Below are 16,099 nucleotides of genomic sequence, written 5' to 3' on the forward strand. Positions count from 1 at the left end.
TTTTTTCATTTTTTTTTGACAAACTTATTATGCACTTTAAAACTTTGAACTAATGACATTTTGCTACTTATTTGAGTGATCGGAGTCATCTGATTCTGCCAGATCAAAAATTATTATTTTTATCGAAATTAGGGGAAGAATTGTTGAAAAATCTGTTTGCAACTATGTATTGTTATCGTTGATCCTGTTGAAGTTAGTATCACCCATTAAACAAAAATGAAGGAAAATGTAAACGCATTCAATTTTTTTAAATAAAAAATAAATTATGTATTTGTGAAATTTCGTTTGTCTTCGGCATTCATCCATAAAATGGTTGACCAGACACACTTCTTTCCAAAATATTTGCGACGGCCTTATTTGATTTCAATGTTAGTTGAGGCATGAAAATTGTAGCTTATGAATGGTAATATATAATTGTTTTTTTTTCCATTAGAAGTAATAATTTTGACGACGAAAAACCCGTTAAATATTTGTCAGATTATAGAAACAAAGTGTGAAAAACATTACTAAATTTAACAACACACGTTTGTAAAACAATTGAATGCCAAATAAATGTAGGATAAAGAAATATCTCCCCAAAGTATAAATTAAAAATTAATCTTACACAAAATTGTTTGTTGATTTCCTCTTGTATTTGATTTTTCCCCGTTTTCTTTAGAATTTCCACAGCAAAATTTTTGGAAGAAAGAGTCGACTTTAATCCGATTTTTCGCTGGCCACCATAGAGTCCGCTCTTCAAAGGGAAAAATATACACCCCGCTCTGGACCCCCCGCGGGGAGGGGAGCACAACCCTCGTCGGGGGAGTTTGATGGCCAAAGAATGACCGGATGACGGTAGAAATATTCATATCCCCGACCGACCACCCGGACGACGACGGAACGGCCAACCTCTGGCGGACGGCGAGACTATTTCCGGTCAATGAGTGGAATGAGGTGGAAAAATGTGTATTTACGTGACATCAATGATGATGATGACGAGGATGAGAACGCAGAGCTAAAGGGAAACAGTTCTATTTCGGCGAGAGAGGATCACACCTTATTCTATGATGCTGGGAGCAGAGGGGAAAAGGCGTTTGGGGAAAAGTGCATAAGGAAAAGCTGGAAAATTCTTACCCACTTCTTTGATGAATGTGAGCTGAGGTGGAATTTATCCAGATGCTGCGCTTAGTAAATAGCGCATAGCAGCAAATTCACGCTTTATTTGCGGCATTTCTTGGGATTAGGATCTGACGAAATTTTAAAGATGAAGATTAATTTTCTATCATGGAACAGGTAGAGTCACAGATAATATATGTTATTTATTTGTCGTCGAATTGAAGCACTGAATTAAGTGCTCGAATCAGCATCTCATAAATCGTGCCCAATCAAGTAAAGCTGCTTCCGTTTGCAGCCATAAAACAGCATCTCTTAACCCTAGTTACTGCTGAATTACTCCGTTTAATTGCAGTTTGGCGCCCCACGTAGACTATTGTTCACGTTGCTAGCTTCTTCTGCGCGTACTTCACCAAACGAAGTGCAATATACCCTACATTTTTATTCCAAGAGCACACTTCGAACTTCCATCAAGCTATGGAGAAGAAGGAAGTGTTTCGCGAACAAATATACACTTTTTACGACAATTTACGGAAAATAGCACCATCAAACTTATAGTACTAGTTCACTCGCAAAACTTGACGATTCTGCTGCTGCTGAGCGATAGCTGAACGACGAACTCACATCTCCTCCCGAAAGTACCCCCCTCAAAATCCACTTAACATAGTTCCCAAACGAAACATCACAATTTGCAGAAATGGATTCGCGTGTCATCGCTTGTACAGCCAAACCAAGGGAAGTGTGTGTTCACGTGGTATTAGGGTGGTTCATGTTTTACCATTTTCAAAACTTAAAATTACTCAAAAACATGTCTAAAATTGACCCATGAACCACCCTACCAAACTCATAGACAACCATCGAGGTGGTGGAAAAGCATACCTCTACACACACCGAGCTCCAGACACGTGAGGTACTCCACCTAGAGCCACAACACCCAAGGGGGGGGGATCCCCCCCCCTTTCACCATTCCCTCACAGGACTTTTCGCGTACTTGCACCAGGACGTGAAGAAAAAGTCGTAAAAAAGGCAGTAATGTCGGCGCACAGCCAGCGAACGAATCTTCGATGAGTGAAATTGTGATTGCAAGGCGAAAACTGACTTCAAGAGGGGAGGACGGGCGACCTCGTAGAGCTGGGGGAAATGCCACCGATGATTTCCCGGGGAGAAACATTAGCGAGTGCCGACGCAAGCAGTTCGTGATGTGATTTTTGGTTGTGTGTGGAAAAAAGAAACCAAAAGGAGCAAAAATAAAGTATATTTTCGGTTTGTGTCCCCACGGCTGGGGCTGAAGTTCGGAACGAACGAATCGATGCCTGGCTGGAAGTCGAATTTTGGTCCCCAGAGTGGGTTTTGCTGCCGGGGAGTATGTCAACAAGGTTGGGGCCTGGATGGAACCGACCTACGCTATGGTCACCAAAATCGAATTAACGTGAAATATTGGGACGACAATTTGATGCTTTCTCATTTGTTATAAGCTATTTTTTTCGTTAAAGTACTATTTAAGTTTAATGTAACGATAGTTTGTGGTTTTGATACTCAAATGCTTCTTTCTTAAAATTTTCTAACAAAAAATATATGCAAAGTCCTAATCATAGATGTACTTTTGCCAATTAATTTATAATCTGAAATCTTTGGAATTCTGAAATCAGGATCCGAACTTGGATTGCCGCCGATCAGCGACTCCTTCGGAGCAGTTCTGTGATATAAGTAACTATTAAAACCTCAAATCATGTTGACCATAAAAATATTTAAATGCACACAGAAAAATAGTTCTTAATGTCACATCATTAATGATGTAACACTTTTGCACGTCATTAATCATTTAAATTTAAACGCGATTTGATGTAAATTCGAAGTGGTCCCGCCCGTGTGGATCAATCGGACCACGCACTGGACTCACAATCCAGAGGTCGACGATTCGAATCCCGGGGCGGGCGCTCTAAAATTCTTTGTGTAAACATGAGTATTCGGCGCCGTCGCTCCGTGCCATACTTTCATACACTTAGGAGCCCAGGGCGGCGAAGTCCTTGTAGATAAAAAGGAAGACACTAGTGGTTGGCACTAGCAATGGTGGCCGGCAGCTATATAGTCAACTTCGTTTTTTTTTTTTATGTAAATTTGCAACAAATCGTACGAAAAAATATGGTTTTACGTGTGAACATATGTTTTCATCAACCGAGTTTGCATGTGGTTCATAATTTCCGTCTCGAGTAAATTTAAATATTTTTCTGTGCAATATGAAATGTTCCAAATTATGCGTTGGGAACATTATCATTATTATGTTTTAAATTAAATATCTTGAGCATCCTCCCCCTTCTGTTTTTTTTTTCGAAAAATCAAAAGGTAAAACAAATATTTGTCAAATAACTTCATAAATGAAATGAACTGAGACAGTTTAAAATATAAATACCACATTAACCAAAATTACAATGAAAAAAGTCATACTATAGCTGTCTAACTAGCTTTGTATTTTTAGTACATATCAAATTGAGAAAATAATGAGTGTAAAGTATTTCCTATGTGTTAAAAATATGATCCAATTTAAACAAATAACTTTGAAAGTAATAAGCTTTTAATCTTAATAAAACAATACTTTTCCTGAATTCTTCAATGTTTTGATTGTTTTTGGCAGTACTTCAAATTTATGAAAAATTAAGCCAAGTGCAATGATTTGAATTTAAAGTAGTTCTCATTAGGCCAAATGCATAGGGCGTCCAATTTCCCGGGTTTTGAATTTCTCGGGAAACGGGAAACATAATTTTGAAATCCCGGGAATTCCGGGAATTCTGGGAAATTTGTAAAACAGTAATTAAATCTACGTTTTCATCATATTTTCTTGTTTTCCAAGCATAAAATCTTATAATTTGCTCAATACATTTTTTTTATATGTCATCACTTTTTTAGCCTAAAAAAATCCAATATCTAAAATAACAAACAAAAAGATATAAAATAAAATTATACCGGTTAAATCTATATATATATAAAATTTCGACGGTTTTGTTCAAACACGAATCAGTTCAATACGAAGCGTCGGATCGAGGTGCTCTTTGTTGCGTTGGGTTCGTGTAAGCCCAAGGAAGGTTTATATGCTAAACAATTGCCACTTTGGCCACTCTGGGACCGATTCCGGATCATCTGCAGATTGTATGAGAAAAATGTACGTAAACTAACATTTTAATCACAGGAGGCTGAATAAACTGAATAAACGAAGTTTGTCGGGTCAGGCTTGTTTTTTACAAGTTCAGACATTCATGTTCTATATAAAAAAATATTTTACAAATTATCTTATGCTCATAACCGCCAACTAATGTCTAAATAGGTACAGGAGATTTAAGAGCAATTATTTTGGAGATCGATGTACTAATTATTTTGTCTTTTCCTGTTGTAACTGAAAGCAATAAAAAAATTTAACATTTTGCAAAAAAAGGAATGTTTAAAACAGCTGTCTGAATTCGATACATTTTTCTTGATTTGCCAAAAATGTTTCATGAAAAATATTTTAAAATTATACAATTTTTAAATTCAAAATCATAAATATACGTAGTTTTTTCAAAAACAAATAAAATTTAATAAAAATTATTTAAAGTGCAGGGCAAATTACGCATCGTTATTTTTTTTAACAAATTTCCTTTATAAGTTAAATTAATGGTGATCCCTAGTTTGAATAGGTCCTACAAACATATGAAAACACAAAAGCTTATAAGACCTTAAAAAACCCTCTGGATATATGCTTAATTTTTTCATCTTTTTCCACAACAAACCTTAATTTCCAGACAAAAATTTGATATTTTTTCCAATTTCGGGAATTCCCGGGACAAAATATAAAAAATCCCGGGATTTTTGTCCCGGGAATTCCCGGAATGGACGCACTACAAATGCAAAATTGCAAATTTAATCTCAAGTTTCTGCCTTTCCAAAAAAATGCAAAGAATAAACATAAGACATTAAAAAGTTATTGCTGAAATTTTAAATTTTGCATTTTAAAGACTTGTACAATTGATCGTTACTATTTGAAATTGTTTAACGTTTGGTTTAGCATGTTTTTTTTATGAAATGGAAATTTGGACCTTAAATCGAGAAAAGACTTGAGATTTATTTCCATAAATACATTGAAATTTTGAAATTTTTTGGTTATATCATAACTATGATTTTGTATAAAAAAGCTTTTTGTGATATTTTTTGCTGTAATATTTTGAAAGTTATATATTCGCCGAAGATCGTTTCACCAAATGGACATTCCACCGAATGTAGTATTTAAGAAAATTAATTAGTAATTATTAGAGTTTATACATACATTTTTTTCAAATAAGACTAGTGCCTTAGATTATCATACCGATAATCATTTTTATCATTCTTCGAAAAATGATCAATTTTTGAAAATGAATTAGGCTTTCAAAACTAAAACAAATCAAGCAAAACAATGCAAATGGGCCAAAGCCGAAGTGTAAACAAAGAGTCTATTCTACTCGTTTCTTATGTAAACATCCACGGACGTTAGCAGGGCAGACTGTTTGTTTACACTTTGGCTTTGGCCCATTTACATTGTTTTGTTTGAAATATTCGGTATTTTTTCATAACCAAAACAAAAACAAATCAAATTATTCGCTCCACAGCATTGCCTTGCCGTTCTTGATTGCGAGATTCCTACTCGAAACTAGGTGTCCGAATGATTGATTGGTTAGACCGGGGCCAACATTTACTTTCCCTTCCGATCTCGTCTCGAAAAATGCCACCGGAACCCTTCTGGGATCGAACCCAGGCCAACTGGGTGAGAGGCAACCACGCTTACCCGCAATAAAATACTGAATTTAAAGTTATATTCTGCCAAATATAAATACAAAGCAGTACAAAAGAAAACAAACTCTAAACAAAATGATGTAAATGAAAGTATAGGCGGTTTCATAGAAGTCCAAAAACCAACCAGTTTCCACTACTCACCGCTTGGCGTCGCCACCATTTCACCCCACACAGCATCACAGTACCTTTCCCTCCCAACATAAGTCCCACTCATAAATCACCCGGACCGGGTTCCGGGCGCTGCGTGCAATCTGTGGACCACATGTTTCATTCACACGGCAAATCGCTCGCACGCTCTCCCCTCTCTCATTTTTTCGCTTGCCTCTCTCAGAAATGAATCAAAACAAACCCAGCCACCACCACCGCCGTCAACGCGCACGTGTTTGCCCACATGTGGCCACTCGCAGTAGGCGCGCACATGTTCATGTCATTCATAGAGTTCGCGTGCGTTCACTCGCGGACAAGGGGATGAACTCTCTCTCTCTTTGTTTCGCGCGCTCGCCTCTTGGTTCTTTCGCTCGCGCGCTCTCTCACGGTTCGCTCTCACGCTCTCTTCACCCGTGGACCCGTTCTTCAGTGGTCCAACATGCGCAACATGAACGGGCCCGTTCGCCTGCTTAGTTCGCGTTCAGTCGTGGAGCAGTTCGTACGCGTCGTGTGAACACACCATTCCGGTCCGTGCGCGTTCCGGAGTCGTTTTTGTTCCGTACAGGATCGCCGTCCGGCGCGGGTTTTTTTGGTAGTTTGGGCAGGGTGTGAAGAAGAACTTCCGGTTTCATGTGCGCCGGAAGCGCCGCGGTTGTGGTTTCGCGGGTAAGGATGTGCCGCTAATCGTGTCGGGAGTCTCCCCTTTTATTGTTAAGGGGGGAGTCTCGTGCCACCCCTGCTTTGAACGCTGGATTCGCTGGAAAAGTGTTCGGAACAAAGTGAAGATCCTTGTTTGGTGCGGCGATGGATCCCCTCTCTTTCGGCGGTGAAGAAGAGCTGAATTTAATAATATTTTAACGTTCCACCGCGCGAAATCAGCCAGAATCGCACGTACAATACTTCTTGTCTGTATTTGTGCAAAAAAGTGTGTGCCTCCGTGTGTGTCTGCACTCATGTGAATTCCGGGTATGATTCTCCGGTGTGGAGGGCATTGAAAATTCAACGACGCTGCAGGGGATTGGCGCCGCCCGGAACTCGCAAGTGGCCCCGGATTGAGATGTATTGTGCGTTTCGGGAGGGAAAATTCGCGCGCGCGGCACAACAAAACGTTCGGCGCGTCGAGGGACACTTTGAGCGCGCCCGGAAGTGCCTCGTCGTGCGGTGAAAAGTATCTTTCAGGCTGAATGAAATTTTATTTATTCATGTTTCCTCAATTTGCCTTCGTTAGGGCATTGTGCGGGGATCGGTGAATTTGGGTGTGTGTGTGTGCTAAAAAATGAAATATTGAATAAATTGCTGATAATACTTATCGCCGGATAACGGGAAGGGGATTGAAGGGGCGTGGGTGTTCGTCGTCTGGTTTTGCGATAACACACCCTCCCCGCCCAAAAGAAAATCCCTGAAGAGAGTGTGTGCAGTGTGAAAGTACAGTGAAAATCAGGGAATCAAGAGCTCCCGAGAAAGCTTTTATCTATCGTTTGCGAAAGTGGAAATAGATTGTGCAGACACCAAAGTTTATGTGTTTGGACACGATATCCCCGGACAGCAGCAGCACCAGGACCAGGAAGAGAAGCGATTTTTCCAATAAATTAATTAATACCGCTTAGGTGTTTGTGTTTTTGTGGGCCGTACGTGTGACATAATGGCAAAAATTGGAACAAGGTGAACGAGCAACGGTGAACGAGATCAGATGAGAGTCGGTGTCGAACATGACTAAGTGGTTGCAAAATTTGAAACGCCCCCAGGAACGTAGACTGCAGCAGAAGCAGTTGGGTTTGGGGTGATTTGGGGGTGATTCTAGAGGGAACGAACGAAGTTGTTGAAGAATTGATTTATTTTCGGAACAATGGCTTTTTGAACATCAAATTGATTATGATAGATTTTAAATTGAGGATGGGTTTTATAGCCATGAATTAGGTGGTAGAGAATATTCGTTTCAGAATTTGCTTGGTTAAGATTTATGTTTATTGACGTTCTTTATTTGAGGTAATTTAATTTTAATTGGATGGCTGTTAAAAAGAATATGTTTAAGCCGTACAATAACAACAAGAAATTGTCATCAAATATTTTTGAAATATTTTTTCAGATTTTTATATTAAAGAATAAATATGCCAAATTTAAAATGAAATAGATCAAACATAGATAAGTTTTCGCTTAAATTAAAGCAATTTTATTAACTTTTCTGTGAAAATGTTGGGCTTGACAAAGCATTTACATATTTTGCCTCTTATTTTTCATATAAAAAGGGAAGCAGAGTAAAATACTTTTAAAAATAGCTTTTTCTTACACAGAAAAACATGATAGTAATATTCATCAGGAAATGGTGACAGATTTTGTGTCAAAAAAAATTGTAATATTACATGAGAAAATGATGAATTTTCATCAATTTATGGTGTATATTCATCAGGTTCACATTTTTACACATTTTTAAGGAATATTACTCAAAAAATAGGTAATATTCAACCTACCAAATTTTCAACATTCCAAAATTCAACTTTTTTTTCTGTTTATGGAAAAAGTGAAAATTTCATGATTTGCAACATGGGTATAAATTGAGACGATATTTTGTAAAGATTTTCACTACATTAGAAATTTTTGTGTTAAATACTCATATTTACATGAAACACATTTTTTTGAAAATATAAAATTATCAATTTTCAATTCAAATTGAAATTTTCAACTTATTGTACAATTTTCAATGTTAACAACGAAACATTTAAAGAAAAACAATGTAAATGGGCCAACGTCAACGTGTAATCAAAGAATCTTTCCTGATCACGTCAGTTGATGTTTACATTAGAAACGAGCAGGACAGACGTTTGAAAACATTTTGAAAATATTTAAAAAAAGTGCAAAATATTCAATATATTTTTGGAACATCAGCTTTGATACAAATTCTTTTATATATATTTTTTAAAAAAGATCAGAAAATTTTAACAAACGAAAATGGTGAGACTTCAGTAAGACTTCACAAACTTCAATTTCCTGACAATTTTTCACTTATCTCAGCAACCAAAAGTCCAATCTTCAATGTTTCTTAGACATTTTTTTAACCATCTGAAAAAAATCTGGAAGTGATCTATCACGAGCACAATTTCAAAAAAAAAAAAACTAAAAACTGAAAATATCTCGTTTTAATAAAATTTTAAGTGGTCATATATTGAAAACGATGCATTTTTTTCACAATGTTTGTCCAGTGCTTTCGATTGCAATTTCCTTAAACAGCCATATTTTTAAATAGTAAGAAAGGCAACAAATGTGTGGCATTCTATTTATTCAAAAATATTTGAAGATTCAAATTATATAAAAATGTAATTTTCAAAAGTAACGGTATTTTGTGAAAGTTTTATTCGCACAAATTGTTATTCCAGAATATTTTTTTACGAAAGTTACTTTAAAAGTTAACAGTAGTTCAGGATAAAGAATGATGCATTGAAAAAAACTTTGAAATTAATTTTCTGAAATTTCGTTGAATTTTCATCAGCCGAATTTACGATTCAGCTTTTCTTATTTTACAGAGATTTGAGAACTTTAATTTTAAAATATTTCCAAAGCAAAACACAGATTTAGCAAATGTACAATAAGTAAAATAGTTGATACTACATTGTCAAGGCTTTCAGTAATAGGAAAATTTTAATACATAAAAAAAAGTTAAGGCGAACTTTAGCATTTTTTCAAACAATTGTTATTGATCATTCCAGAAAATTTTCAAACATTTCTAAATGATTAACAATTTTTTTTTCAAGATGCATTGTGTATTTAAAAAAAACTTTATTGATAAACTTTTTTTTTCAATTTCCTCGCGATATTTGCAAAAAATTGCCGGTTGAAAATCTTGCGGAATTTTTGAATCACTGGCAGTTATTTGCCAATAGATTAATTCAAATTTCACAAAATCACTAGCCCTTATTATCGTTGATAACTTTATCACAGCGATTCTCAACCTTCTTCTAGGCTGGAACCCCCTGCCATGTAAATCAAGTAGGCCCGGTATCACCATTGAGAATCACTGCTTTATCAGTTATCAACGTGCAAATTGTTTATTAAACATGCACAAATAAATTGAATCATCGAAAGAACCTTAATGTTATTTAAAATAAAATTCAAATCCCGCAAAAAAATATCAATTTGATTATTTTAAATTTACATCGAACTTTTAACATCGAAAATAATAAAACATGAATTTTGGAGAAGATTTTTTTTCTGAATTTTGCATGATTGAATTGTAAGTGCTTAATTTGGACAAAATTCTAAATTTATCAAGAACCATTAGTAAAAATGCCTGGTATGGTACATTTTCTTTTTTTTTTTGGAAAAAAATATCGAATATATACTTTTTATGTTTGTAATGTAAAATTTACTTGTTTTTCGGGAATTACTTTTACATAATGTTGAGCAAATGAGATCAAATTTAAATTTTGAAAACTTTTATGAAACATGGGGTATTTTTTTACAATTTTATTACGTATTTTGGGATTTATAGTTTGTTCTAATAAGGTCAGATTAAATTAATTCAAAAACTTAATGCTTGTAGAAGCCTTGCTTTGAAACCTCAGTTTATGGTGCATTCCAGTTGGACGAAACGTGAAAAGGTTATAAAATATTGTTCAATATAGCATAAGTTTATCATAAACAGTTTAAATCTTACAAATTGATTTGATGTTCAAGTCAAGCCAGTTCACAACAAATTTGTTTATTTTGCAGATCAGCCCTAAAATTTACCCAAAAAACAAAATACACTGAACAGTAAACCAGTGCCAAAAAACCGTTAAAACACCTTCCATAATATCCGTTGACAAAGAAGAAACCAATCGCTTTGTTGATGCCGTGGGCGGAAATCGGAAGCTTCGCCGAGGAAAATTAGTGAATTATAACTTATCGAGCTTAATGAAAAGTTGTTCCCGCAATACACCATAGTCGTGACGTGACGTGTGTGTGTTTTCGCAACCTCCGGCCATTTCATCTTTGTGTGTGTGTCTGTTATACGTGAGAGCCCCGCCAGGTGAGATTTTTTCCGCCTGCAATCCGGAATCAACAAAGGAGGAGGAAAAAAAGCCCCGTCGTCGTGGACCGTTTCACCAGTGTGCAAAATTAATGACCGTCTGACCGGATTGCCGAAATTAAATCCCCCACAACGGTGAGGCCGGCACCCATTTCGGGGGGAGGTGGAAGACGAAAAAGAAGAAGACGTTTGTGGCGCGGAAATAAACCGCAAAATCCTACCACGTGGGTGGGAAGAGGCAGCGTGCACGAGGCACGTGGACTTACACGGAGGGAAAAAGAGCAAAAACAAAAAAGTTGGCAAAAAAGCGGTCCGGAAATTGAGTCCACCAGGAAGAATTTCACGCATCGTCAGATCGCTGGCCAGGACCGATATGTCCCGTGTCCCGGTGTGTGGTCCCGCGGGGGTGCCAGCGCACCGGCTCCGGCGGACGACCGCGATGAATAATTAATTGTGGCTCATTTATTATGGACCATGTCTGGACTCTGGACTCCGGACTCGGGCGTTCCCGGTTGTTGGCGATCGGAAAATATTTATTCCGAAGCAATGCACGGGCTTAATTAAAAACAAAACACAGTGAAACCTCGCTATCCCGATTACGCCTCACAAATGAGTATCGAGTGACGAACGAAAAAAATCATCAAATATTCTGCACTTGATCCGCTTTTTTTTTGAACGTGCAAATCCGGTCCCCTCCACACCCCAAGTTGAAGTTGGACAAATCGCGTGTGAGATGAATGTGATTGATAGATCCAGGGCGCCCCGCCAATAGTGGCCAATCAACTTCCCTCCCCCTGGGGGAAGCGAGAGAGATAGAGAGAGAGAGTGCAACAAAAAAGAGAAACCTGGAAATTGAACGCGTGTGTGCTGTGCCAAAGTTGATACGATTACCTGGGGCCCGTTGATGCTGATTGGAAGTGCTAAATTAATTGAAATCAAAGGAAATCGATGCCAATTCGGTGCCAATTCAGTGTAGTGTAGTGCAGAGCAGAGGGGAAAAAAAGGGTGAAAGAAACAAAACCAAGTGCCAACTTTTTCATCTATCGGTGTCCAGCAGCATTCCAGCATCATGGTGGATATTAGCTCAATTATCGAGGGAACCGTCAAGTTCCGTGACGGCAAAAAGGTTGGTTCTAAGCTTAGTTTTCCTGTTTTGATTAATCGCTACGCGTGCTAGGTAATGGGTGACCCAATCTGTGGCTGATGGTTTGTCCTACCCGGATAAGCAAAATACATCATTTACCATTGAAAAATGTGGAAGAACCGTTAAAAACTATACATTTACCATAGGTTTTATGGTTATTTTACCGTTTATTCTTTAATACTAATAAACAAGCCTTCAATTCTACTGTAACTTTGAAAAATTCTTTAATCGGGTTGATCCACCAATTCTACGCACCACGTGCGTTGTATTACGCAAAGTTCGGAAGCCACTCTGGGCAAGATTGATTGATGGCTGGGACCGGAGAAATGGTCGACGAAGACCTCAAACCACAGACACATTCGTACAGTAAACGACGCGAATATATCGTGGCGGACCGTGATGTTTTGGTGGCGGCAGATTTGCTATTGATAATTTTCTTTGATTAATTGAACGCGGTTTCAGGCCCCGCATTGATTTGATGTGCACGATTGCGGGAATCTGGGTTGGAATTGAGGAATGAGGCGCGCGTGAATTTGCGCATATTGACAGTTCTTGGAAGCATTTCGATTGATGTACGAAAATGTAATAATAGGAATTCAAACGATTCTTATGAATGATTAACGATGTCCAAATGAATTTGTTGTAAAAATAAATAAAATCATCATATCATAAAATCATAAAATCATAAAATCATAAAATCATAAAATCATAAAATCATAAAATCATAAAATCATAAAATCATAAAATCATAAAATCATAAAATCATAAAATCATAAAATCATAAAATCATAAAATCATAAAATCATAAAATCATAAAATCATAAAATCATAAAATCATAAAATCATAAAATCATAAAATCATAAAATCATAAAATCATAAAATCATAAAATCATAAAATCATAAAATCATAAAATCATAAAATCATAAAATCATAAAATCATAAAATCATAAAATCATAAAATCATAAAATCATAAAATCATAAAATCATAAAATCATAAAATCATAAAATCATAAAATCATAAAATCATAAAATCATAAAATCATAAAATCATAAAATCATAAAATCATAAAATCATAAAATCATAAAATCATAAAATCATAAAATCATAAAATCATAAAATCATAAAATCATAAAATCATAAAATCATAAAATCATAAAATCATAAAATCATAAAATCATAAAATCATAAAATCATAAAATCATAAAATCATAAAATCATAAAATCATAAAATCATAAAATCATAAATCATAAAATCATAAAATCATAAAATCATAAAATCATAAAATCATAAAATCATAAAATCATAAAATCATAAAATCATAAAATCATAAAATCATAAAATCATAAAATCATAAAATCATAAAATCATAAAATCATAAAATCATAAAATCATAAAATCATAAAATCATAAAATCATAAAATCATAAAATCATAAAATCATAAAATCATAAAATCATAAAATCATAAAATCATAAAATCATAAAATCATAAAATCATAAAATCATAAAATCATAAAATCATAAAATCATAAAATCATAAAATCATAAAATCATAAAATCATAAAATCATAAAATCATAAAATCATAAAATCATAAAATCATAAAATCATAAAATCATAAAATCATAAAATCATAAAATCATAAAATCATAAAATCATAAATCATAAAATCATAAAATCATAAAATCATAAAATCATAAAATCATAAAATCATAAAATCATAAAATCATAAAATCATAAAATCATAAAATCATAAAATCATAAAATCATAAAATCATAAAATCATAAAATCATAAATCATAAAATCATAAAATCATAAAATCATAAAATCATAAATCATAAAATCATAAAATCATAAAATCATAAAATCATAAAATCATAAAATCATAAAATCATAAAATCATAAAATCATAAAATCATAAAATCATAAAATCATAAAATCATAAAATCATAAAATCATAAAATCATAAAATCATAAAATCATAAAATCATAAAATCATAAAATCATAAAATCATAAAATCATTAAATCATAAAATGATGAAATCTTTATGAGTTCTGAAAGTTGGTTGGAACCATTTCAAAGTTTATTTGAAGTATGATTATTTTGGGTTATTGCATTACTTTCAAGCCACAAAAAAAAATCAAACTCAACATGATCTCCCCCAAATGACGTCTATTGCCAGCAATCATCCTAACCTTCCATCACCGGAGCTTTCAAGCAATAATCCTACCTCTTATCCTGCGAAACACATTCGCTCCAGCAGGCATCTCACTGGCATAAATCCCCACCAGCAGCACTCGAGACCTTCATCAGCCAGAATCAACCTTCTGGTAGACTTTCTCCCTTCTAATCGCCCTCCGCACACGGCGAGAGATCAAAAGAACCTCGTCTCGTTTCGCACCCAAACGCCCTCTAGCCAATTTCATTCGCACCACATCGGGACAGGCCCAAGAGCTCCCGGAAAATCAACCCAGTGGAAACTGTGGAAAAACCTGCACGCAATACACGATGTCAGAAGTGAAAGCAGAAGCTCACTCTCCCAGAGTGAGCAAACCGATTTCCATCGGAAAATGAAAGAAAAACAATCGATACCCTTCAAATCGAAATCACCATCGGGAGAGTTTTCCAGTTTTTTTTTTTTCGAAAAAAGGGCCTAAGCAAAATCAGCAGCAGTTCAAACGACGAGACTTCCTCCTTCTCGAATGTGATCCATGGAGGTCCAAAAAAAAGAAGTCCGACTGACGTGGCGCTAGCAATAGAAATTCATTTCAAATTTCAATCAATTTCAAACGGAACACTCTAAATTCTCACAGGGTTTGAAATCGTGCACGGAGAAATCTTACTAGAAAAAAAACAAAAAGTAAATATTGTTAACTTTTTTTTCGATTTTTCCTCGTTGTTTGTCAAAGCTTCAGCTTCTGTTGAGCTATGTCAACATTGTCAGTAGATTTGGCCGCTCTCGTAAGTCTGCAATTTTTTCCGTGCACCTTCTTCAGTTTCGCCTCTGACATCTGCGGAGGCGAACTGCTTGGCCTGCCAACAAACATGACCCTCCCAGAGCAAAGTGGAAAGCCATTTCGGCGCTGTGCAGAACTGGCAGTTTTAATGAATCTCTCAGACTTTGGGTGCACGACGCCGGTAGTTCCGACGTTCAGTTCTGCTGCATTTTCAGCACGTTGGCCAGCAGTGGAAAGCAGCTACGAGCATTCCCGCGCGCAACTGACAGCAGATCGATTAGATGTCGTCATGCAAGTCTCGTTTTCTCGAAATGAAATGGAAATACTAGGGAGCCGGTCCTCTGTGCCAACGAACGAACGACGGCCGACATTGATGAGCAACTCCCCGGAGAGGAAAAGCCGCACAACTCGGAATAGCGTCTCGAATCTTCAACCGCACGACCATCTCTTCTTGCCTGAGAACGTGAAACCGCACCCAAACCAAACCAAACCAACCAACAACTCTTCTCAAGCAGTAGAAGAACACTTCGAAGACTCGGTTCCGGAGGCAATTTCTTCCGGGCTGGTTTTAATTATTGAAAATTAATTTCCCTCTGTGAGGGGTTGTGTCTCCCAACAACCACCCCACTCGCTCGGAGTCGGGGTTGGCTCAGGTTCAAGCTCCTGGTAATCATTTATTAATGGCATGAAAAATTTAGCCTTTCTAAGGGGTGCCCCCCTGAGGAAGGGGGGACTCGAACTCGAACCAGTCGGACAAGTTCCAGAACGTGACTGAAACATGGAACGGAAGTCCCCGGAGTGGAGATCCTCCTCCCAAGTCCAAGGATAATAAATATATTTGAATTTGGATTTTAGGTTCTGGCTCCGGCTCTCTCTCTTGTTGTCCTGGAAAGCTTCAGGATGTGGGAAACGTGTCTGGGTGCTGAGCATGATGCTGGGCATGGCGGCTGAGCAGA

General features: G+C 36.3%; 1 protein-coding gene across 2 annotated transcripts in view; it reads left to right on the top strand.

The window, feature by feature from the left end:
• Window positions 1–16,099, top strand: part of LOC120412525 (uncharacterized) — a 788,684-nt gene that overhangs the window by 541,407 nt on the left and 231,178 nt on the right. The window contains exons 1-2 of one of the 2 annotated variants that reach the window (XM_039573022.2): window positions 6,357–6,702; window positions 10,741–12,164. The exons of the other annotated variant lie outside the window; for it this stretch is intronic. Of the exons in view, the coding sequence (XP_039428956.1) occupies window positions 12,108–12,164 (57 nt within the window). The 5' untranslated portion in view covers window positions 6,357–6,702; window positions 10,741–12,107. Of the gene's footprint in view, window positions 1–6,356; window positions 6,703–10,740; window positions 12,165–16,099 lie in introns of those variants that run through there. 2 annotated transcript variants of the gene reach the window in all.

The sequence above is a fragment of the Culex pipiens genome, chromosome 2, assembly GCF_016801865.2.
Source record: "Culex pipiens pallens isolate TS chromosome 2, TS_CPP_V2, whole genome shotgun sequence".
Classification (NCBI taxonomy): domain Eukaryota; kingdom Metazoa; phylum Arthropoda; class Insecta; order Diptera; family Culicidae; genus Culex; species Culex pipiens.